The 16,570-nt window shown below is 65.0% G+C and overlaps 1 protein-coding gene across 1 annotated transcript in view; it reads right to left on the bottom strand.

The window, feature by feature from the left end:
* The window catches only part of WIZ (WIZ zinc finger), a 56,623-nt gene that overhangs the window by 1,353 nt on the left and 38,700 nt on the right, over nucleotides 1–16,570 (bottom strand). Inside the window, 7 exon segments of the mRNA XM_086769026.1 lie at nucleotides 172–364; nucleotides 663–1,103; nucleotides 1,455–1,985; nucleotides 2,216–2,752; nucleotides 4,748–5,078; nucleotides 5,080–5,249; nucleotides 5,864–6,028. Of these exon segments, the coding sequence (XP_086625152.1) occupies nucleotides 172–364; nucleotides 663–1,103; nucleotides 1,455–1,985; nucleotides 2,216–2,752; nucleotides 4,748–5,078; nucleotides 5,080–5,249; nucleotides 5,864–6,028 (2,368 nt within the window).

Below are 16,570 nucleotides of genomic sequence, written 5' to 3'. Positions count from 1 at the left end.
TTTTAGGGAGGGGAGAGCCCCCCAAAAAGAGAGGTCCACGCCACAGAGCAGGGAAAGGCAGCGCTTCCAGCCGGGAAAGAGAATCCCTACGGATACGGGATGAAAATCTACAGCCGTGGGATGAAAATCTACGGACAGGGGATGAAAAGCCCCTTTCCCGGGGTGACCCACCTGCATTTGAGGGTGTAGATGTTCCCCACGAACTTCACCAGCGAGGTCTGCGGCGGGCGGGGGACCAGGGAAGGCACCGGCCTCATCCGCGGCGGCGCCTGCCGCGTCTCCTCCATTTTCTGCTGGAATTCCATCCCTTCCTCTTCTCGGTGGAGGGGAGCGTCCAGGGGCCTCGCTTGTCTCCGTTCAAACTCTGGGACAGGAGAAATAGGGGAGGGGGGTTAAACCGGGGCGGGGAACACGGCACGGCATGGCGGCTCCGCTCCCCACCGCAGGGAGCGGCCCCAGCTCATCGTGGGGAGCTGGTCCCTGGGAGGAAGAGGAGGAGGAGGAGGAGGAGGAGGAGGAGGAGAAGGGGGGTCTCAGCGAAAGAACCCCCCTCCGGCGCTGCCGGGACGGGGCAGAGGGGAGCGGGCAGGGTTTTTCCCGGAGCCCTGCCGGTGCCGGAGACCCCCTCTGCCCTGCTCCTGGCTGGCTGCTCCCCGACTCACTGTTGACGTTGGAGCGCTGATGTTCCTCCACCTTCACCAGCGAGAGGGGGGAAGTGACCACGGGCCGCTCACCGCTGCTTCCCCCATCCAGGATTTTGCCGGCGTCGCCGTGAGCCAAATCTCCCGTCAATCCTTTGCTCAGAAGGGCGACGCCGCCGGCTTGAAGGCTGAGCGGCACGCGTCGAGCGCCGCCGTCGTGCTCCCGGGCGTGGGAAGAGTTACGGAATTTCTTCGTGAAGGGTCGGCCGCCTTGGATGTAGCTACGGTAAGCGCCGGCCTTTTGGGGTCGGTGTCGGATCCACTCGCTGAGGGTCTCGATAGGCGAGCCGTTCACGCACCACTCGGTGACGCCGAACTGCCGGAGGTGAGCCCGGGCGTGGCTGGCCAAGGCTTTGCGGTTCTCGAAGTAGAGGCCGCACAGCTCGCAGCAGGCTTCGCTGGCTGAGAGAGGCGGGAACGAACGCACGGGAGGGTGAGCGGGCGAAGGCAGGGCGGCGGCACGGAGCCGGTTCCCCCCCGATGCCGGCTGCCTTCCCGCTCTGCGCCTCCGTGGGATGGGAATTCCCCGTGTTTTCCAGCTCCAGAAGCGTCCCCGGCCCCGCTGAGGGTCTGGTCGGGGGGAAAAAGGCTCCACAGAGCCCGGATAATTGGGATCAGGGGCAGCAATGATCCCAAAGCCCCGCTTCCCCTCTCCCTGCTCCGCATCCCCGTGAGCCAAAAACCCTGCCCGGCACGAGGCTACGGCGTTCCTCCCGTTTCCCCGCCGCGCCCCAGCCCCGAGCCCGCACTTACACGTGTGCGCGGGTTTGTCGTGCACGGCCTTGGTTTTGAAGGGCAGCTCGGTCTGGATGTACGCCTTGTGCTTGACGTCGGCGTGGGGACCCAGCCGCTCGTCCTGCAACGGCCGCTTGGCCGACAGCGGCGTCAGGAAACCGCCCTGGGGTTTGCTGGTGAGGGGCGACAACGCGATCTCCCGGTTCAAGGTGGAGCCGCCGGGGCCGGGTTTCCCCGTCCGCCCGCCCAGGGGAGGCAGGGCCACGCCCTGCAAGATTTTTCCGGGGGATTTGGGATCCGTCCCGTCCTCCCCGAGAGGTTTCGGAGGTTCGATGCTGGAGGTGTGCGGTTCCTTCTTGATAACGCAGGGTTTGGATTTCTTCTTGAGGATCTCCCGCAGCGTGTCGATGGGCGAGCCGTTGACCGACCACTCGGTCACCCCCATTTGTCGGAGGTGGGATCGAGCGTGGCTCGACAAACCTTTGCGGTTCTCAAAATACTCGCCGCAAAACTCGCAGCGGATATCTCGCACCGGGTCGGCTCGGGAGGCTGCGGGGAGAAGGATCGTGCTTAACCCACCGCTCTTCGCTCTTCCCCGGCCGCGACAAGGGTTTCCCCAACGCCACGGCGCGCGGAAGACGACGGGGGCTCCCCGAGCGCCGGGCAGAGCCCTCGGCCCCTCCCGAAGCCAGACGGAACCCCGCGTCCCCGTCCCCGCGGGAGCGCGGTCCCACTGGGCCCCGCAGACGGAGCGGGGACGGCGACAGCCGTTGACTTACAGAGGTTCAAGGGCGACATCTCCTCCCGCGGGGACCAGGCTCGGTCAGAGGGGTGAGGTTCTCCGTGGAGTCCTCCCGACATCATCTCCCGCTTGATTTCCACCCTCAGTTGATCTTGTTTGAGTTTCTTCTGCAGGGAGGGAGGAGAAAGGCCTGGAAACATCTTCCGGGCGGTGGGAGGTGGGGACGAGGTAGGAGATTGCCCCATGGGGCTGCCGGGTTGCTGGACCTTCTTGGCGAGGCCGGGGATGTGGATCTCTCCGGGACCGCGCGGTTCCAAGGATCCCATGCCGCCCAAGAGGGTCTTGGCGATGGCTTTTTGCCCGGGACCGGCGGGGTTCGAGGCGCTGCTCCGCGGCTGGGTTCTCCGTTTGAGGATCTCCCGCAGCGTGTCGATGGGCGAGCCGTTGACGTACCACTCGGTCACCCCCATTTGTCGGAGGTGGGATCGAGCGTGGCTCGACAAACCTTTGCGGTTCTCGAAGTATTCGCCGCAAAACTCGCAGCGGATATCTCGCACCGGCTCCGCCCCGGAGGCTGCAGAGAGAGAGAGAGAAGGAAGATCGGCGTTGCTCAACGGCCGGGACAGACGGACGCGGCCCGCGGCGGCAAAGCCCATCCCTGTCTGAACTGGGAAGCGGGCTCCAACGCCCAGCGCCCCAGGCTGCCCCTGGAAAACGCAGCGGGGGCCACAGGGAGCTGGAGGGCTTCCCGGCGAGGCCGACGGCAGAGCCGCGGGCCGGAGCGCTGGGACAGCGCGGACACTCGTGTCCGTTCCCCACTCGCGTCCCCGGGAAGCGGCGAGTCTCGCTCGCGTCGCAGCGTCCAAGCCCAGCTGCCCTCAGGAGGAGGAAGGGCTCCGGATGAAGATGCGCTCCCAGACACCGCGGCGCCGGTGGCACGGGGACAAACTCCGCGTGCCCAAACCAAGCGCATCCCTGCTAATCCCAGCGCTGGATACCCGGCCCTTGAGCCTCCGGGAAGCGCCGATTCCCAGCACGTTGATGAAGAAGAGGAGGAAGACGAAGCGGGAAGAGGTTTTACCCCCTCTGCAAACGCAACCTGAGCCCCGCGACATCCTGGGGGGGAACGCAGCTTCGCCGGCCCTCGCGAACCCTCCGGCTGCGGAGGGGAAGGGAGGAATCGTCGGCGCTGCATCGGGATGGGGAAACCGAGGCGAATCCCTGCTGGGAACGGGGCCAAAGCCACGCCAGCGGCTCAGGCCCGCACCAAGGGAGACTCGAGCAGGACAATTTCAGGCGGAGGGGAAATCGGCGCGGGCAGGACCTGTCCAGCCGCCCCCCGGCTGCCCTCGCTGGTGGGAAGAGCTCGCCGGGGCGGTGATTTCTGACCCGAGTCGGGATTTTGGGCGCCGCTGAAGCGATGCCGAGAAGGGACCTACGGAGAGGGAGCGGAGGCACCGCAGCAGCCGACACCCCGCTCACCGCGCAGACCGGCCCCGGCCGACAGCCGGTACAGCCGCAGCTTCGGTTTCTGGGCCGGCAAAGGGGAACAAGGGAGAAGATCGGCTGATTCCTTGCGCCGCGGCGTGGGATCTGCCGGCCGCTGCTCTCCGAGCGCCCCCAGCGAGCATCTCTGCTCCGGCAAACGCGCAGGCGCACCCGCCAGCTACAGAGCCCATCCCACCACCAGCCAGCATCTGGCTTTGCCATCCCGGAGCTCTTCAGCTCGGGAAAAGCGAGACCGTAGCTGGGATGCAGGGATTTTATAGCCCTACGGCTCCAAGAAACCCCGCAGGGTCAGGAAGGGCCCAGATCCGGGATTTTGAGGGATACTGGGTCTTAAAGCCGCCCCTGCGACGAGGGAGAGAGCGGACACAGCAAACGCTGGGACGCCGTCCTCGGCTTTGTCGCAGGAAACGACCCCAAGCGCGCCACAGCTCCCGGGGGGAGATGAAGACGTGCTGCCAGCGGCGGGGCGGGCTTGCTGGGCAAGGCCGGGAACGAGGACGAAGAACTAACGAGCCAGAGACACGAAGCAGCTCTTGGAGCTGCTGATGAAGACGTCCACGGCAAGGCGCAGCGCGCTGGGAGAAGACGGCTGCCGCCGGGAAAACCATTTTGATCCCAAGGTGCGGGAATAAGTCACCGACAGAGCTTGGGGACAAAGGGACACGGCAGCACCAGGGCTGCGGTGCCAAAGCCGCGGCGGCCGCGCCTCTCCAGGCGCATCCGATGCTGGAAACGGCAGCGGGGAACGGGCTGTCGTAGGCCAGGCTCGCTGCGCTCCGTTGGGAGAACGCAGCCGGCCGCGCCGGATCGAGCCGCGGCGCAGGAGAGCGCTGCACAAGGAGGCGGCAACGGAGGCACGAGGAGTTGCCCGGTCAGGTCTGCTCCGACAGCCGCAACCGAGCGGCTCTACCTCCCTGGCACGGCTGCTACCAAACGCCGGCTGCTCCCCAGGCTCTGCGCCTGGCTCGGCAGGAGCGGGACGGGAGAAGCCGAGGATTTCCCTGCCCTCAGTCCAACGGGAGATAGCAGGAAAAGGAAATTGAAAAATAGAGAAACTCACTTAAATTGAGGGGTCCTTCCTCATCCGCCTGTGGCCACTGCGCCTTCGGGGAGCTCTGCAGAGGGCTCAGCGAGAGCTTGGAGCTCTTCTCCTCGGGGTTCTTCGGAGACGGGGACCCCGAAAGAGCGGGCGGCACCTTCTTGAGGATGGGGGAGCCTGGCTGCGAGAGGTTTTTCGAGAAGCCGGGAGGGGATTTGATGGCTTTATTAACAGGACCATCCGGCGGGCGCTCGCCGGCCTTGCCCAGCGCCAGGAGCGTGGGCCGAGGGGAGCCGGCAGCGTCTTTGGGGGAAGCGGTTTTTTTTGCCGAGGGCGGGAGACAAGGGGCTGCCGTCGGGTTTGCCTTTCTGTTTCATCAGTTCGTAAAGCAAATCGATGGGAGCCCCGCTGCTCTCCGACTCGGCCACGCCGAGCTGCCGGAGGTGAGAACGGGCGTGGCTGGACAGGCCTTTGCGGGTTTCGAAGCAGGCGCCGCACACTTCGCATGTCGTAAGGTTCTGGGCTAAAAAACAGAAAGAAAAGGAAAAAGAAAAAAAAAGAGATAAAAAAGAAAATCAGGGTTTGGTCGCGGCAGGAGGCACAAGGAGCAGCACCTGGCCAGGCTGCTTCCCCGCCTCAGGGGATTTTTACCACCCCACCCCTAATTTCGAACTTTGAGATGCTCCGTGCGCCCCTGCACGGGCAGAATAGAGCGAGGAGGAGGGAGCAGCGCCGTGGGAAGACGATAATCGCGGCTCCGCGGCGGAGCGAAGCCGGTTTCCCCATTTTCCAGGTTTTCAGAAGCTCTGCCCGCGGTTGGCGAGCTGCAGGCTCCGCAGCAATCGTTTTAGGGCAACATCGTTAATTAGGAGAGGAAGGATGGACTGAGGTGATTTACCGAGGGCGGTAAAGCTTTGGAAAGCCGCTGACGCCGGGGAAGCGAAAGCAACGTAAACCAGTGATACCGGAGGACAACATGGCCGCTCTCTTAATTAGAGGATTAATTAAGCAAAAGGACCTGAAAATCCTCCCAGACCGCGTTAAACCAACGCCTGCCAAGCTCCCCGCTCCCTCCTCGCAGCAAAAACCCGGCGCTCGGCTGTCGGGAACGACAAAAAGCTGGCTAGGAATACTCACTTTTGGAATCCTGAGGCTCTGGTTTGCTCCCGGGCGGCTCAGGAGAGAGTTTGGTCCCTATCCTAGGGGGGGGTTGATCCAGCTGCCCGGCGGGAGCGCTTTTTTTCGGGAGAGGGGGTGAACCCACCTCCATGGCCACCAATTCTTCCTCTTCCGGAGCCAGGACTGCTAAGAGAAGGAAATCGTCGGCCACCCGCGGGTGGAGAACGCGGCTGAGGGAGGTCGGCGTGAGGAGGCGGCTTCGTTACGCGAAGGTTTAAGCTGCTCCGGGGAGCTCGAGGGGGAAACATCGGAGAGAACGGGGCTCTGCGCGGGGCTGGCGGGCGCTTTCGGAGCGGGGACGGCCACCCTGGTGGCAGGTGACACGCTGCTGGGGCGGGGTGGGGACGGGGACGTAAAGGTGGCACCTGGCTGCAGCGGGACGGACGGGTGGCGGCAGCTCCCTGGGGGAAGTTGGGGGAGGACGGCGGCAGGGCCCCGGGGGAAGGGGACACCCGTGGCGGCAGCTCCCCGCTGGGAAGAGGGGGCCACGAAGGGGGCAGCTCCCCGCAGGGGGAGGGAGGACAGGGAAAGCGGCAGCTCCCTGCCAAGGAGGGGACGGGGAAGGGGGCAGCTCCCCGGGGGGAGGGGATGGGGAAGGGGGCAGCTCCCCGGGGGGAGGGGATGGGGAAGGGGGCAGCTCCCCGCGGGGAGGGGACGGGGAAGGGGGCAGCTCCCCGGGGGGAGGGGATGGGGAAGGGGGCAGCTCCCCGGGGGGAGGGGATGGGGAATGGGGCAGCTCCCCGGGGGGAGGGGATGGGGAAGGGGGCAGCTCCCCGGGGGGAGGGGATGGGGAAGGGGGCAGCTCCCCGGGGGGAGGGGATGGGGAAGGGGGCAGCTCCCCGGGGGGAGGGGATGGGGAAGGGGGCAGCTCCCCGGGGGGAGGGGACGGGGAAGGGGGCAGCTCTCTGCGGGGAGGGGATGGGGAAGGGGGCAGCTCCCCGGGGGGAGGGGATGGGGAAGGGGGCAGCTCCCCGGGGGGAGGGGATGGGGAAGGGGGCAGCTCCCCGCGGGGGGCGGACAGGGACACGGCCGTCGGCAGCCCCGCCCGGGCCGGGGCCGGGGCCGGGGGCGGGTTGGGGGCCGTCTCGGGCTCACCTGGCATCGCTTCCCCGCCCGGGGCCATGCCAGGACGCGACTGGGATTTGCATCCCCCACCCCGCCCCGGATCGTGTCCCATCCCCCCTCGGGGGGGGCGGGGAGGAGGGGAAAGGCTCCCCCCCCCCCGGCGGTGACAGGAACCGGGCGCGGCCCGTCGCGAGCGGAAAGGCCGGGCCCGGGGAGGCCCCGCCGAGGGGATGGCGGGGCCCCCGCGAGGGACAAAGCGAGGCCGGGGTACGGACAAAGGAGGGCGGCGGCTCGGCCACAGCGGCCTTCCCCGGGCTTCCCCCCTTCCCCTTCTCCGTCAGGGCCGGGCCTGGAAGCGGTGACGGCCCCGGAGTCGGGCCCGCCGCTGCGGCGGGGGCAGGGTGGGGGGCTGGGGCGGGGGGGGTGCGTGGTGGGGGCCGCGGGTGGGCCCGGGCGCGGCGGGGCGGGGCCGGCGGTGGAAAAAGGGGGCTCACCCGGCTCGGGCGCCGCCTCGGGCTCGGGTTCGCCGTCCCCACCCCGGTCCCGGTCCCGGGGTCGCGGCGCCGCCGCCGCTTTTGTCACTTTGGGCTGCGAGGAGGTGGAGGCCGCCATCTTGGCTCCGGCACATGCGGGGCGGCCGCCAGGCCGCCGAGCCGAGCGCCGAGCCGCGCGCGCCCGCCCGCCAGGACGAGCGGTCGAGCGCCGAGTAAAGGAACGGAGAAAAAACGGGGGGGGGGGGTAGCAGTCACCGGAGCGGGAGGCCGAGCGCCGAGCAATCGGCGCCCCCGGCTGGCAGAGGGCCGACGGGGGAAGGGGGAGCGCCGAGCGATCGAGCGGCGGGGCTGCGAGGCCCAGGCCTGGGCTCCGGGTACCGGGCAAGGCCCCGGGGCCAGGCCCCGTTCAGCCGCAGGACCGCCGAGACCAGGCCCCGGGGCTCAGCTCCTGCTCCCTTGGCGCTGCAGGCGACCCAGGGGGCCGGGCTGCCCGCTGGGCCCAGGCCCGGGCTCCCGTTACGGGACAGGGCCCATCCTCAGGCCCAGGCCCGGGCTCCCGTTACGGGACAGGGCCCAGCCCCAGGGCCCAGCCCCAGGGCCCGTGTCCCTCCATCGTTTCCCAGCCACAAGTCCAGCCCAGCCCCAGGGCCCGTGTCCCTCCATCGTTTCCCAGCCACACGTCCAGCCCAGCCCCACAAGCCCCTCATGGGGCCTGGCTGCCCCACAGCCCCCAGCTCGACCTCCCCGTCCCGACACGCTCACCCAGGGCTGGGCCCACCCCGTCACGCAGCGCCCGGACACCCACTGAGATGGAAGGGGCCACCCGAGGTCTCCTCCACCCCCTCGCACCTCGGCCTCAGCCCCAGGTGCCACAGGGAGCAGGTTTCCATTCAAACCACTCCAGTAAAAAGCCAACAAAAGCCAACCAATTCGCTGTCCAGAGGAGGGATACAGGGACACGAACCATCTCCTACGGCACTGCCGCCCCTCCCCGAAGCAGGGGGTACAAAAACGCCTGAGCACCGATTCAGATCCAAGGGATCAAAGGCAACGGCAGCAAAGCCGCCCTGAAAGCCCCGCTCCCAAACAGACCCACAAGCGCTACCGGAATCAGCCGAGAACTCCGGGTTTTCCGCAAGAGAGATTCCAAACTTACAGCAGGCAGTGGGACAGAGCGAGCCCGGCGCAGGGCGCCGCGGCCGCGTGCTGCCCAAGGCCCAGACAGGCAACGATGAGTTCTGTGGGGAAAGGGAAACGCTGCCGGAGCGCGGCGCGAAGGGGAGGAGGGAACGCGGTGGAAAAACGCACTGGAACCCGAAATCCACCCGAGTCGGGCCCGGCAGAGTCCCACCGTGGCCACGAGCGGTTTCCGGGTTTACGAGCTGAAAAGGCGCGCTCAGTACCGGCGCATCCGGTCCAGGATTACACCAGGAACACCCACCTGCAACAGTAAACCTGCTCGTCCTTCCCAGAGCGTGGAAATAAAACCAAACCAAGAGGGGGCGGCGCGGGAAGAGGAGGCAGCCCCCGGAAGCAATAGCCAAAACAAAACCAGGCCCACACCGAACGCTTTGGTTTTCAGCACGGGGAAGCTTTGGAAGTTCAAATTCCTACTTAATTTTGCATCTCAGGCAGCTCAAACAGGCGTGGGAGATGGTTAATCCAGCTCCTGCGAGATCAGCCAGGCTCTGCGGGGCGGAAGAAGCCACGATGGGCCAGACCCTGACGGTTTTAAGGAGTCCGAAAGCCCGCAGGAGTGGCCAGAGGTGCCCAGGGGCTGCGGTCTCCGCGCAGTGACAGCGCGGAGGGTCGCATCCCGACAGCTTCCGGGTGCGGAGGTGACGCGCGCTCAGGTTAGCACGGGGATCCGCGAGTCCCCGGGCACCCGTGAAACGCCCCCACGCTGACGCCCAACAAACCGCGCTCGGAAGAGGGGGGGGAGAGCCCCTCGTGGCGGCCGGCGACCCCGCCGCGCCTGGGAAAAGGCTCCGCTTGGACAACCTGCTGCTTTAACCCGGATGTGGGAGACAATCTGCGGAGCAGCCCGTGTTGCGGGGCTGAGCTCTGATCTGAAAAAAAAAAAAACAGCTCCCCAAATTTGAGCCAAGTCTTCCGGAAGATCCAGCGAAGGCAACGAGGGATACGGGGAAAAGGCCGGGCCAGGCAGCACTGCCTGATCGCGGGCTCGCTGCCGGGTGAGGACGAAAGCACGCGTCTTCGCTGGCCAGCCCGCGGCGCCCCGAGCTCTGCGCGAGCCGGCTCCTCGCCAAGGGGCTTTGCCAGCTCTCTGTCGCGCTTTCGAGCTATCGAATCGATTTAAACACCGCGCTTCCCCTCGCTGGCTCTGCCGAGGCCGACAGGCTGCTAATGAACGGCGCCTGAACTTCCTCTCTTCGCTCTCTGCCGGGGCAGAAGGCGTAAAACCGCTCCTGGGCTTACGGGGCGGGAGAAGAACCAAGGTCAGGACCAGGAGGTCAGGAGGAGTCGCTGGGGCGGGCGCAAGGGCTCACCAAAATGTCACGGGGAGAGGAGAAATACAAGAAACAGGTGCTGGTCCTCTCTCCGCTGCCGGGACGCGGAGGCGGCCGCGAGGCTGGTTTCGAACCCGACGTGGTCGCAGCATCCCTGGGTCATCCCAACTCAGAGCCCCCCCGCAAGATCCCCTTCTCCAGCAGTTAAACCAGCGTCTCCCAAAAACACCGGGAAAGGGAAAGGGACAGTTTCTGTCCTTGGCTGCCAAGAGTGCAATAGGTTACTGCGACCGTCTGCCTTCGAGTGCTGCCCACGGGGATCCTCACGCCACGATTCCTCCGCTGGAGGACTCGGCTAAGAGATTTCACGCCGTCTCTCGCTCCCGAAGATCAGCAGCAGTGAAACCGGAGCTCGAATTCAGGCTACAAACCAACGTCCGGCCTCCCTGCGGCGCTGCCTGCTACCAGAAATCCTCAGAGACCGGGAGAAAAGACGACGTCAAGGGCAAGGGCCCGTGTTACCCGCGCGCAGGGGAAGGAGGGGAGGGAAGGAGGAGGCCAACGTGAGCTTTTCAGTAACCTGCAACTCGAGACAGGAATCAAAGACGGCGGAAAGTAGGTCAGGCTGCGGGTGCGCGCAGAACGGGCACGCAGGGAGGAAAATCAGAAAGGCCGACACAAAAGGAGACGTGACCCGAGACCCGGAACGTGAGGAGGGTCCTCAGGGCGCGCTAACCCGGGACGGGGCCGGGGACACCTCCGCCCCTCTCCACACTCAGCGGGACACGGCCAGGAGCAACCTGACCGGGCTTTGAAGTTGGCCTCGCCGGCAGGCAGGGTCAGGAGCGGACCCTCCGCGGGTTTTCCTAACCGCCGCTCATCTGCGATCTACGCAGCCGCCACGGGACGCGCGGGCGTGCTCCTCGACGGAACGGAGGGCGAGAGGCCGCGTCCACAAAGCCTCTCGAATCCTCGGCGGAGGGCAACCACAGTTAACCGGAGGAAGCAAAGGTCAGGGCGGAAATCGGAGCCGCGGCTCAGCTGCGCCAAGGTCTTCGCTCTCAAGTCAAAGTGTCGAGGAAGAAACAAGACACGTGCAAAAAAAAGATAAAACCTCCAATAAATGTCCTCTTCCAGCCCTAGCTGCTGCCCAGGACACTCCTAAAATCAATTTTGGAGCCCTTGACACTCAGACTCCATCCCTTTTTCACTCGTTTTCCACCAGGAGCTCCCTGTTCTCCACGTGTCTGGGAGTGCAGCCCTGTAGAGAGGGATCCGGGGGGGTTGGTCGGGGTAGAGGGATCCGGGGGGGTTGGTCGGGGTAGAGGGATCTGGGGGGGGTTCGGTCAGGGTAGAGGGATCTGGGGGGGGTTCGGTCAGGGTAGAGGGATCTGGGGGGGGTTCGGTCGGGGTAGAGGGATCTGGGGGGGTTGGTCGGGGTAGAGGGATCTGGGGGGGTTCGGTCGGGGTAGAGGGATCTGGGGGGGTTCGGTCGGGGTAGAGGGATCTGGGGGGGTTGGTAGGGGTAGAGGGATCTGGGGGGGTTTGGTCGGGGTAGAGGGATCTGGGGGTTTGGTCGGGGTAGAGGGATCTGGGGGGGTTGGTCGGGGTAGAGGGATCTGGGGGGGTTGGTCGGGGTAGAGGGATCTGGGGGGGTTCGGTCGGGGTAGAGGGATCTGGGGGGGTTCGGTCGGGGTAGAGGGATCTGGGGGTTCGGTCGGGGTAGAGGGATCTGGGGGGGGCTGGTTGATGGGAAGCTCAACAGGAGGCAACCATGTGCCCTCCTGGCCAAAAGGGCCACCCGTACCCTGGCACAGCAGAGCGGACCGGTCGAAAGACGTGGTTGTCCCACGTCTTGGTGTGACCTTGAGTCCTGTGGGCACTTGAGGCCCCACAATCTAAGGACGACGTAAAAATACACGAAGGTGTCCAAAGGAGGAGAGCAGGGCTGGTGACAGGACACAGGGGCGTGTGAGGAACGGCTGAGGATGCCAGGGCTGGTCGGCTGGAGAAGAGGAGACTGAGGGATGACCGCCCTGGTGTCTCCAACCTCCTCGTGCTGGGGAACGGAGAGGGAGGTGCTGACCTCCCCTCTCGGGTGCCCGGTGCCAGGACAGGAGGGAATGGCTGAAAGCTGCGCCACCAGAAGCTCAGATTGGCCGTTAGGGAAGAGCTCTTTGTGGAGAGGGTGGTCCGGCGCCGGAGCGAGCTCCGCAGGGCTGAGGCCGTGGCCCCAAGGCTGCCGGTGCTCAGGAGGAGCTCAGAGAATGCTCTTAGATGGAGAGTTACCTTCTAGGCTGCCCTTTGTGGAGTCAGGAGTTGGGTTTGGCCATCCTCGTGGGTCTCTTCCAACCCAAGGGATCCTAAAAACACTTCTGAAAACTGCTCTGGAGAAGGGGAAGACGCTCTTCAGCCAAAGCAGGATCCTGGGCATGGCTGGGGCAAGCGCCACTCCCGCGTCCTCATCCGAGGGCTCGATACGAGCAAGTGGGGGAATGATTCCCTGAGCCCGCGCCATCCGACCGACCCTCTCCTCCTCCGCGTTACGTCAGACACGCTCCGGAAGGAAGGACAGACCCTGGCTTTGCGTGGGGTAAGAGGCCAACCAGCAAACGACCTTCGGCTCCTCCTAGACCTGGAGAACCATCGCTATGGCTGCGCAGGAGCAGATGGAGAGGAGAAAGGGGAGAAACCCAGCTCTAGCAGAAGACCTCGCAGTTTAGGACAGCGAGAGAGATCACGGGGAGTTACATCCGGATAAAAACTGGGAGAAGAACAGAGGATGATGGTGCCCAGCCTGCGAAAGCAGCCTGGGAGGCAGAGCAAGGCGAGGCCGGCTGCGCGGAGGGCGAGCTGCGAGCCGTTTTGAGGAGATGCCATTGCCTGACGCTTCCCAGCGCCTGCCAAGGAGCGCCACGTGTTTCCCGAGGCGGCTGCCAGCCGGTTCGGAGCCAGGAGATACACAAACAACTCGCTAACGAGCCAGGCCAGGCTTGGAGGAGGCGGTCGCAGCAGCAGGACACGCCCTGCCCGTCACAACACGCGGGGAAAGCCACCGCCGAGCACGGGGACCTCCTCGGAGAAGCCACCGACTCCGCAAGGACGGCTTGGGAGCCAGCGGTCTCACAGAAAAGGGTGGCAGGAGGGAAGAAAAAATAAAAAATAAAAAAGGTTTTCAGACTTTCAAGCTGTCCAAAACCGAACCAGAGTGAATCCTGCAACCCACGCTACGTCCCAGCCCATCCTGGAAGGGCAAGAGCCCGGATAGCCCCCCGCTCTCCACACCGCAGCCGGGACGCGTCCCGCGGCGCTTCAGGGAGGGGTCAGCACGTCGGGGAGGGAAATGGCGAACAGTCAGGGCGAAATGAGAACCAGAACGGGGAAGGTGGAAAGATTTGGGTCTACAGAGGAGTACAAACCGCCGTCTCTGCTTATCGTGGGCGGAGGGAGCAGCAACGGATTGGACGTTACCACCACCAGCCCTCACCGGTTTTCGGAGGGCGAGGGCTGGCGCCGGCCGCGCGGGTGCCGAGGGCGGCGGTGCCTCCTCCAGCAGAGCCCGGAGCAGCCAGGCTCCGTTGGTTTAGGTACCGCGGACGCGCTTGGAAGTCGCGGGAGGGCACGGGTCACCTCTGAGACCGCCCCAGTAAAACAGCAAAATACCAAAATCTCCTCATTTCGCCACCGGCGCGCCCAGCTGAAGAACCCGCGCAGCCAAGTTCGAGTTCTCGCCGCAGACCCAACACCTGCTTCCTCCTTTTGACTTTCAGTTTTGCTTACAGAGCTTTTTTTTTTGCTGTTTTTAAACAAGCAGCCGAGGGCGAGGGAGCGAGCGTGTCTCAAAGCCGCAGCCCCTTCCCAACACCGCTCCGCATTTCTTCTTCCCGTCCCAGCTGGAGCGGCTCCGCGAGGGGAAACTTCGCCCCGTGAGGACAGAGGCGCTCAGGCCCTGCGGTGATTTGGTTACAAGCCCAAGAACGGAGGAACACCTCCGTGCTCCTTGAACGCATCTCCCCGCAGCTGAACCCTGCGCCTTCGTTTCCCGCGGCGGCGCCATGAGAAACCACGAACCGCGGCCGGCGCGGAAAACCGGGCACGAAACGCTGCCTGACAAGGGGATTTCTCCCCGCCGGAGCGCTCAGCTGCCCGCCCCCGCGCCGGAGGGTTTCGGTAACAGCTCGAGAGGCGTCTCGCAAGGCCGGCAGAGCCCTTCAGGCGGTTCGCGCGTCTGGAAGCGCAGAGGAAGGAAGCAGGAAGCGGTTCGGGGAGAGCTGCCTGCAGACGTTGAGCTGCGACATCGGCCCGCAGCGCGAGCGGCATCGCTGCTGCCACGGCACCGCAGCACGGAGCCGGCGGTGGAGACGCCACCGGGGCTGGTGCGGTGCCACCGCTGACTTTTCGGGAGATCCCCCTGCCGTTAGAGCTCGCTAACCGCCTGCGTCCCATTAACGTCGCTTAAAACCCTCGACAAATTCTGGAACTGGAATTAAACTCGAGCAGGGACGTCAGCGCTAAGCCGGTGCCCTTAAGGCCGCTCCTTAACCGGGAGCAGTGGTGGAGGATTCAGCATGGCCGCAGAGGCCCGCGGCAGCTCCCGCCAGCTCTCGCACGTCTCACGAGTGATTTGAGGAGACACGGGGACAGGTGGGCTTAAAACCACCCCCCCTAAAATCCTCCCGGCTACAGATTCGGCATCCTCCGTCTCCAGATCCACTTCAGCGTTCGATCAGCCGCTTCCCCGCAGCCGTACCGGGAGAAGAGTTAAATAAACACCGCGGCGCATCGGCAGCGCGGCGCTCTTCAGTCGGTTGCGACAGAGACTCTCAGCGCGCAGCCAGAGCGGCCCGAGAGCGTCGTTCCGGGCGGGAAGCAAACCGAGGAGGGTTTCGACTCACGGCAGCCCAACGCCGGAGCTGGGGAGCGTCGCTAAGAGACCTCAGGCTCGGTTTAAACACAAAAGCCGATCCCTGTCTCCGCGTGATTCGCTGTGCATGCTTTGGTTACACAACAGGTTGCCGGGCCAGGGATTTTTAAGATTTCCAAATTTAACCGTTTTCTTGGCATTGTCCCCCAAAGCCAAGACCGGGAAGGGAATACGGAGCACGGGAGTTTAAATCCAGGAGCCCGGCTTAAGGCAGGGTTGAGCTCTTGCTCTCGCGCGGGTCACGCTCGCAGTCGCTCATCCCACGCGTCCGTCCTCCGCCGTACCCAGGTTTAGACACAGCGCCGGGGCAGACCAAAAACCAAGCTCCAATTCCAAACAGGCAATTCCCGACCCGACCTCTCCCACCAAACGCCCACCAGCATTCCAAGGCGGCGGGAGACGGGCGCAGCAAGGGGCAGGAGATGTTCCCAGCCCCGCGCCGACAAAAGCTTCAGTGACGCTGCCTGTACCGATAAGTAAGATCGTATTTCAAGACATGACCCATTTCTTTTTTTTTTCTAAAACTTCACACTGGGGCCATCTGGCACGAGCTCTGCCGAGTTAAGCACGGCTTTCACCTCTTCTCCCACGAGCGGCGGTTACCAAAGGGTGGCCGCTCTCGTTCTTCACCGCGACGCTTTCCACCCTTCCTAACTACAAAACACCCGAGCTCCAGTTTTCAGAACGGCGGCGCTGTCTGTAACAGCCTGCACCAGTGAATTTCGGGCACCGGGACGCCGAAAAATTGCCCAGTGCTGGTCAGAGCCAGCGGGAGCACCCAGCCGCCGGCAGCAGAAACCCGGCCGCGCTTTCCGAAACCGCCCAGGCTGGGTGCCGCTCATCACCCGAGCTCTGCCGCGCCAAGAAAGAAGAGTTTGCGTTCGTTCGGATTTTAATTTGTGTTCGTTACGCTCGAGACGCGTTCCAGAGAGCGGCCGGGCGCGGGGAGCAGTCGGGGGAGCCGGGATTTCGGGGTTTGGTATTTCAGTTAAGGACAGGCAGCTCCCCGCTGCCGGGACGCAGCTAAGGCGGGATGACGCCGAGCAGAACCCACCGAGGAGCTGCCTCACGCTGCCGCCAGCAGCGCCGGCTGTCAGGAGGCGCCTGGTTTTCCTAACGCACGAGCCAGTTCTCAGCCTTTGGGAGAACCCTACGTCGCAAAGGTTTGGGTGCAAACTCAGGGTTTTTTTGGAACCTCGCAGGGGAAACCTGGAAGCTGCGTGGGACAGGCTCTGCTCCAGAACCGGTGATCCCGTGTGAATAACTCGCTGGCGGAGGGGGACCGGCTCCCAGCCAAATCCGTTTGGGAAGGACCCTTCACGCTCCCCCCGCGGTAACGTAACACCTTCGGAAAATAAAACAGCCGAGGGGGGAACGCAGATCCCCGAACCCGATCCTGCCTTCTGCGCGGCCGAGCACCGCCAGGCGGGAGCGGCACCAGCCAGCGCGCTCTCCTCCTTCCCTCCCGCCGCGTTCTGCCCCGGGATTTGCAAAGTTTCAGGGGTTTCCGTGACGGAAACCTCGTTCCTAAACACGACACTTCTGAAACGACAAAGCCCAAAGGTCCAGAGCACAGCGCCCCGGTGGGGCACGGCCTCTCCATCGGCCCCTCGAGCGACCGCGCTGCCCAGCTCTCACCCGTGCGCGTCTCCACCCGCCTGCCCCCAAACCAGCGCCGGATTGCACGGGACACGGAGCGTCGACGATGGAG

This window comes from Chlamydotis macqueenii, chromosome 30 (genome assembly GCF_036417535.1).
Source record: "Chlamydotis macqueenii isolate bChlMac1 chromosome 30, bChlMac1.mat, whole genome shotgun sequence".
Lineage (NCBI taxonomy): Eukaryota > Metazoa > Chordata > Aves > Otidiformes > Otididae > Chlamydotis > Chlamydotis macqueenii.
Note: the sequence above shows the minus strand (reverse complement) of the source record. Positions and strands in the feature narration are given on the sequence as shown.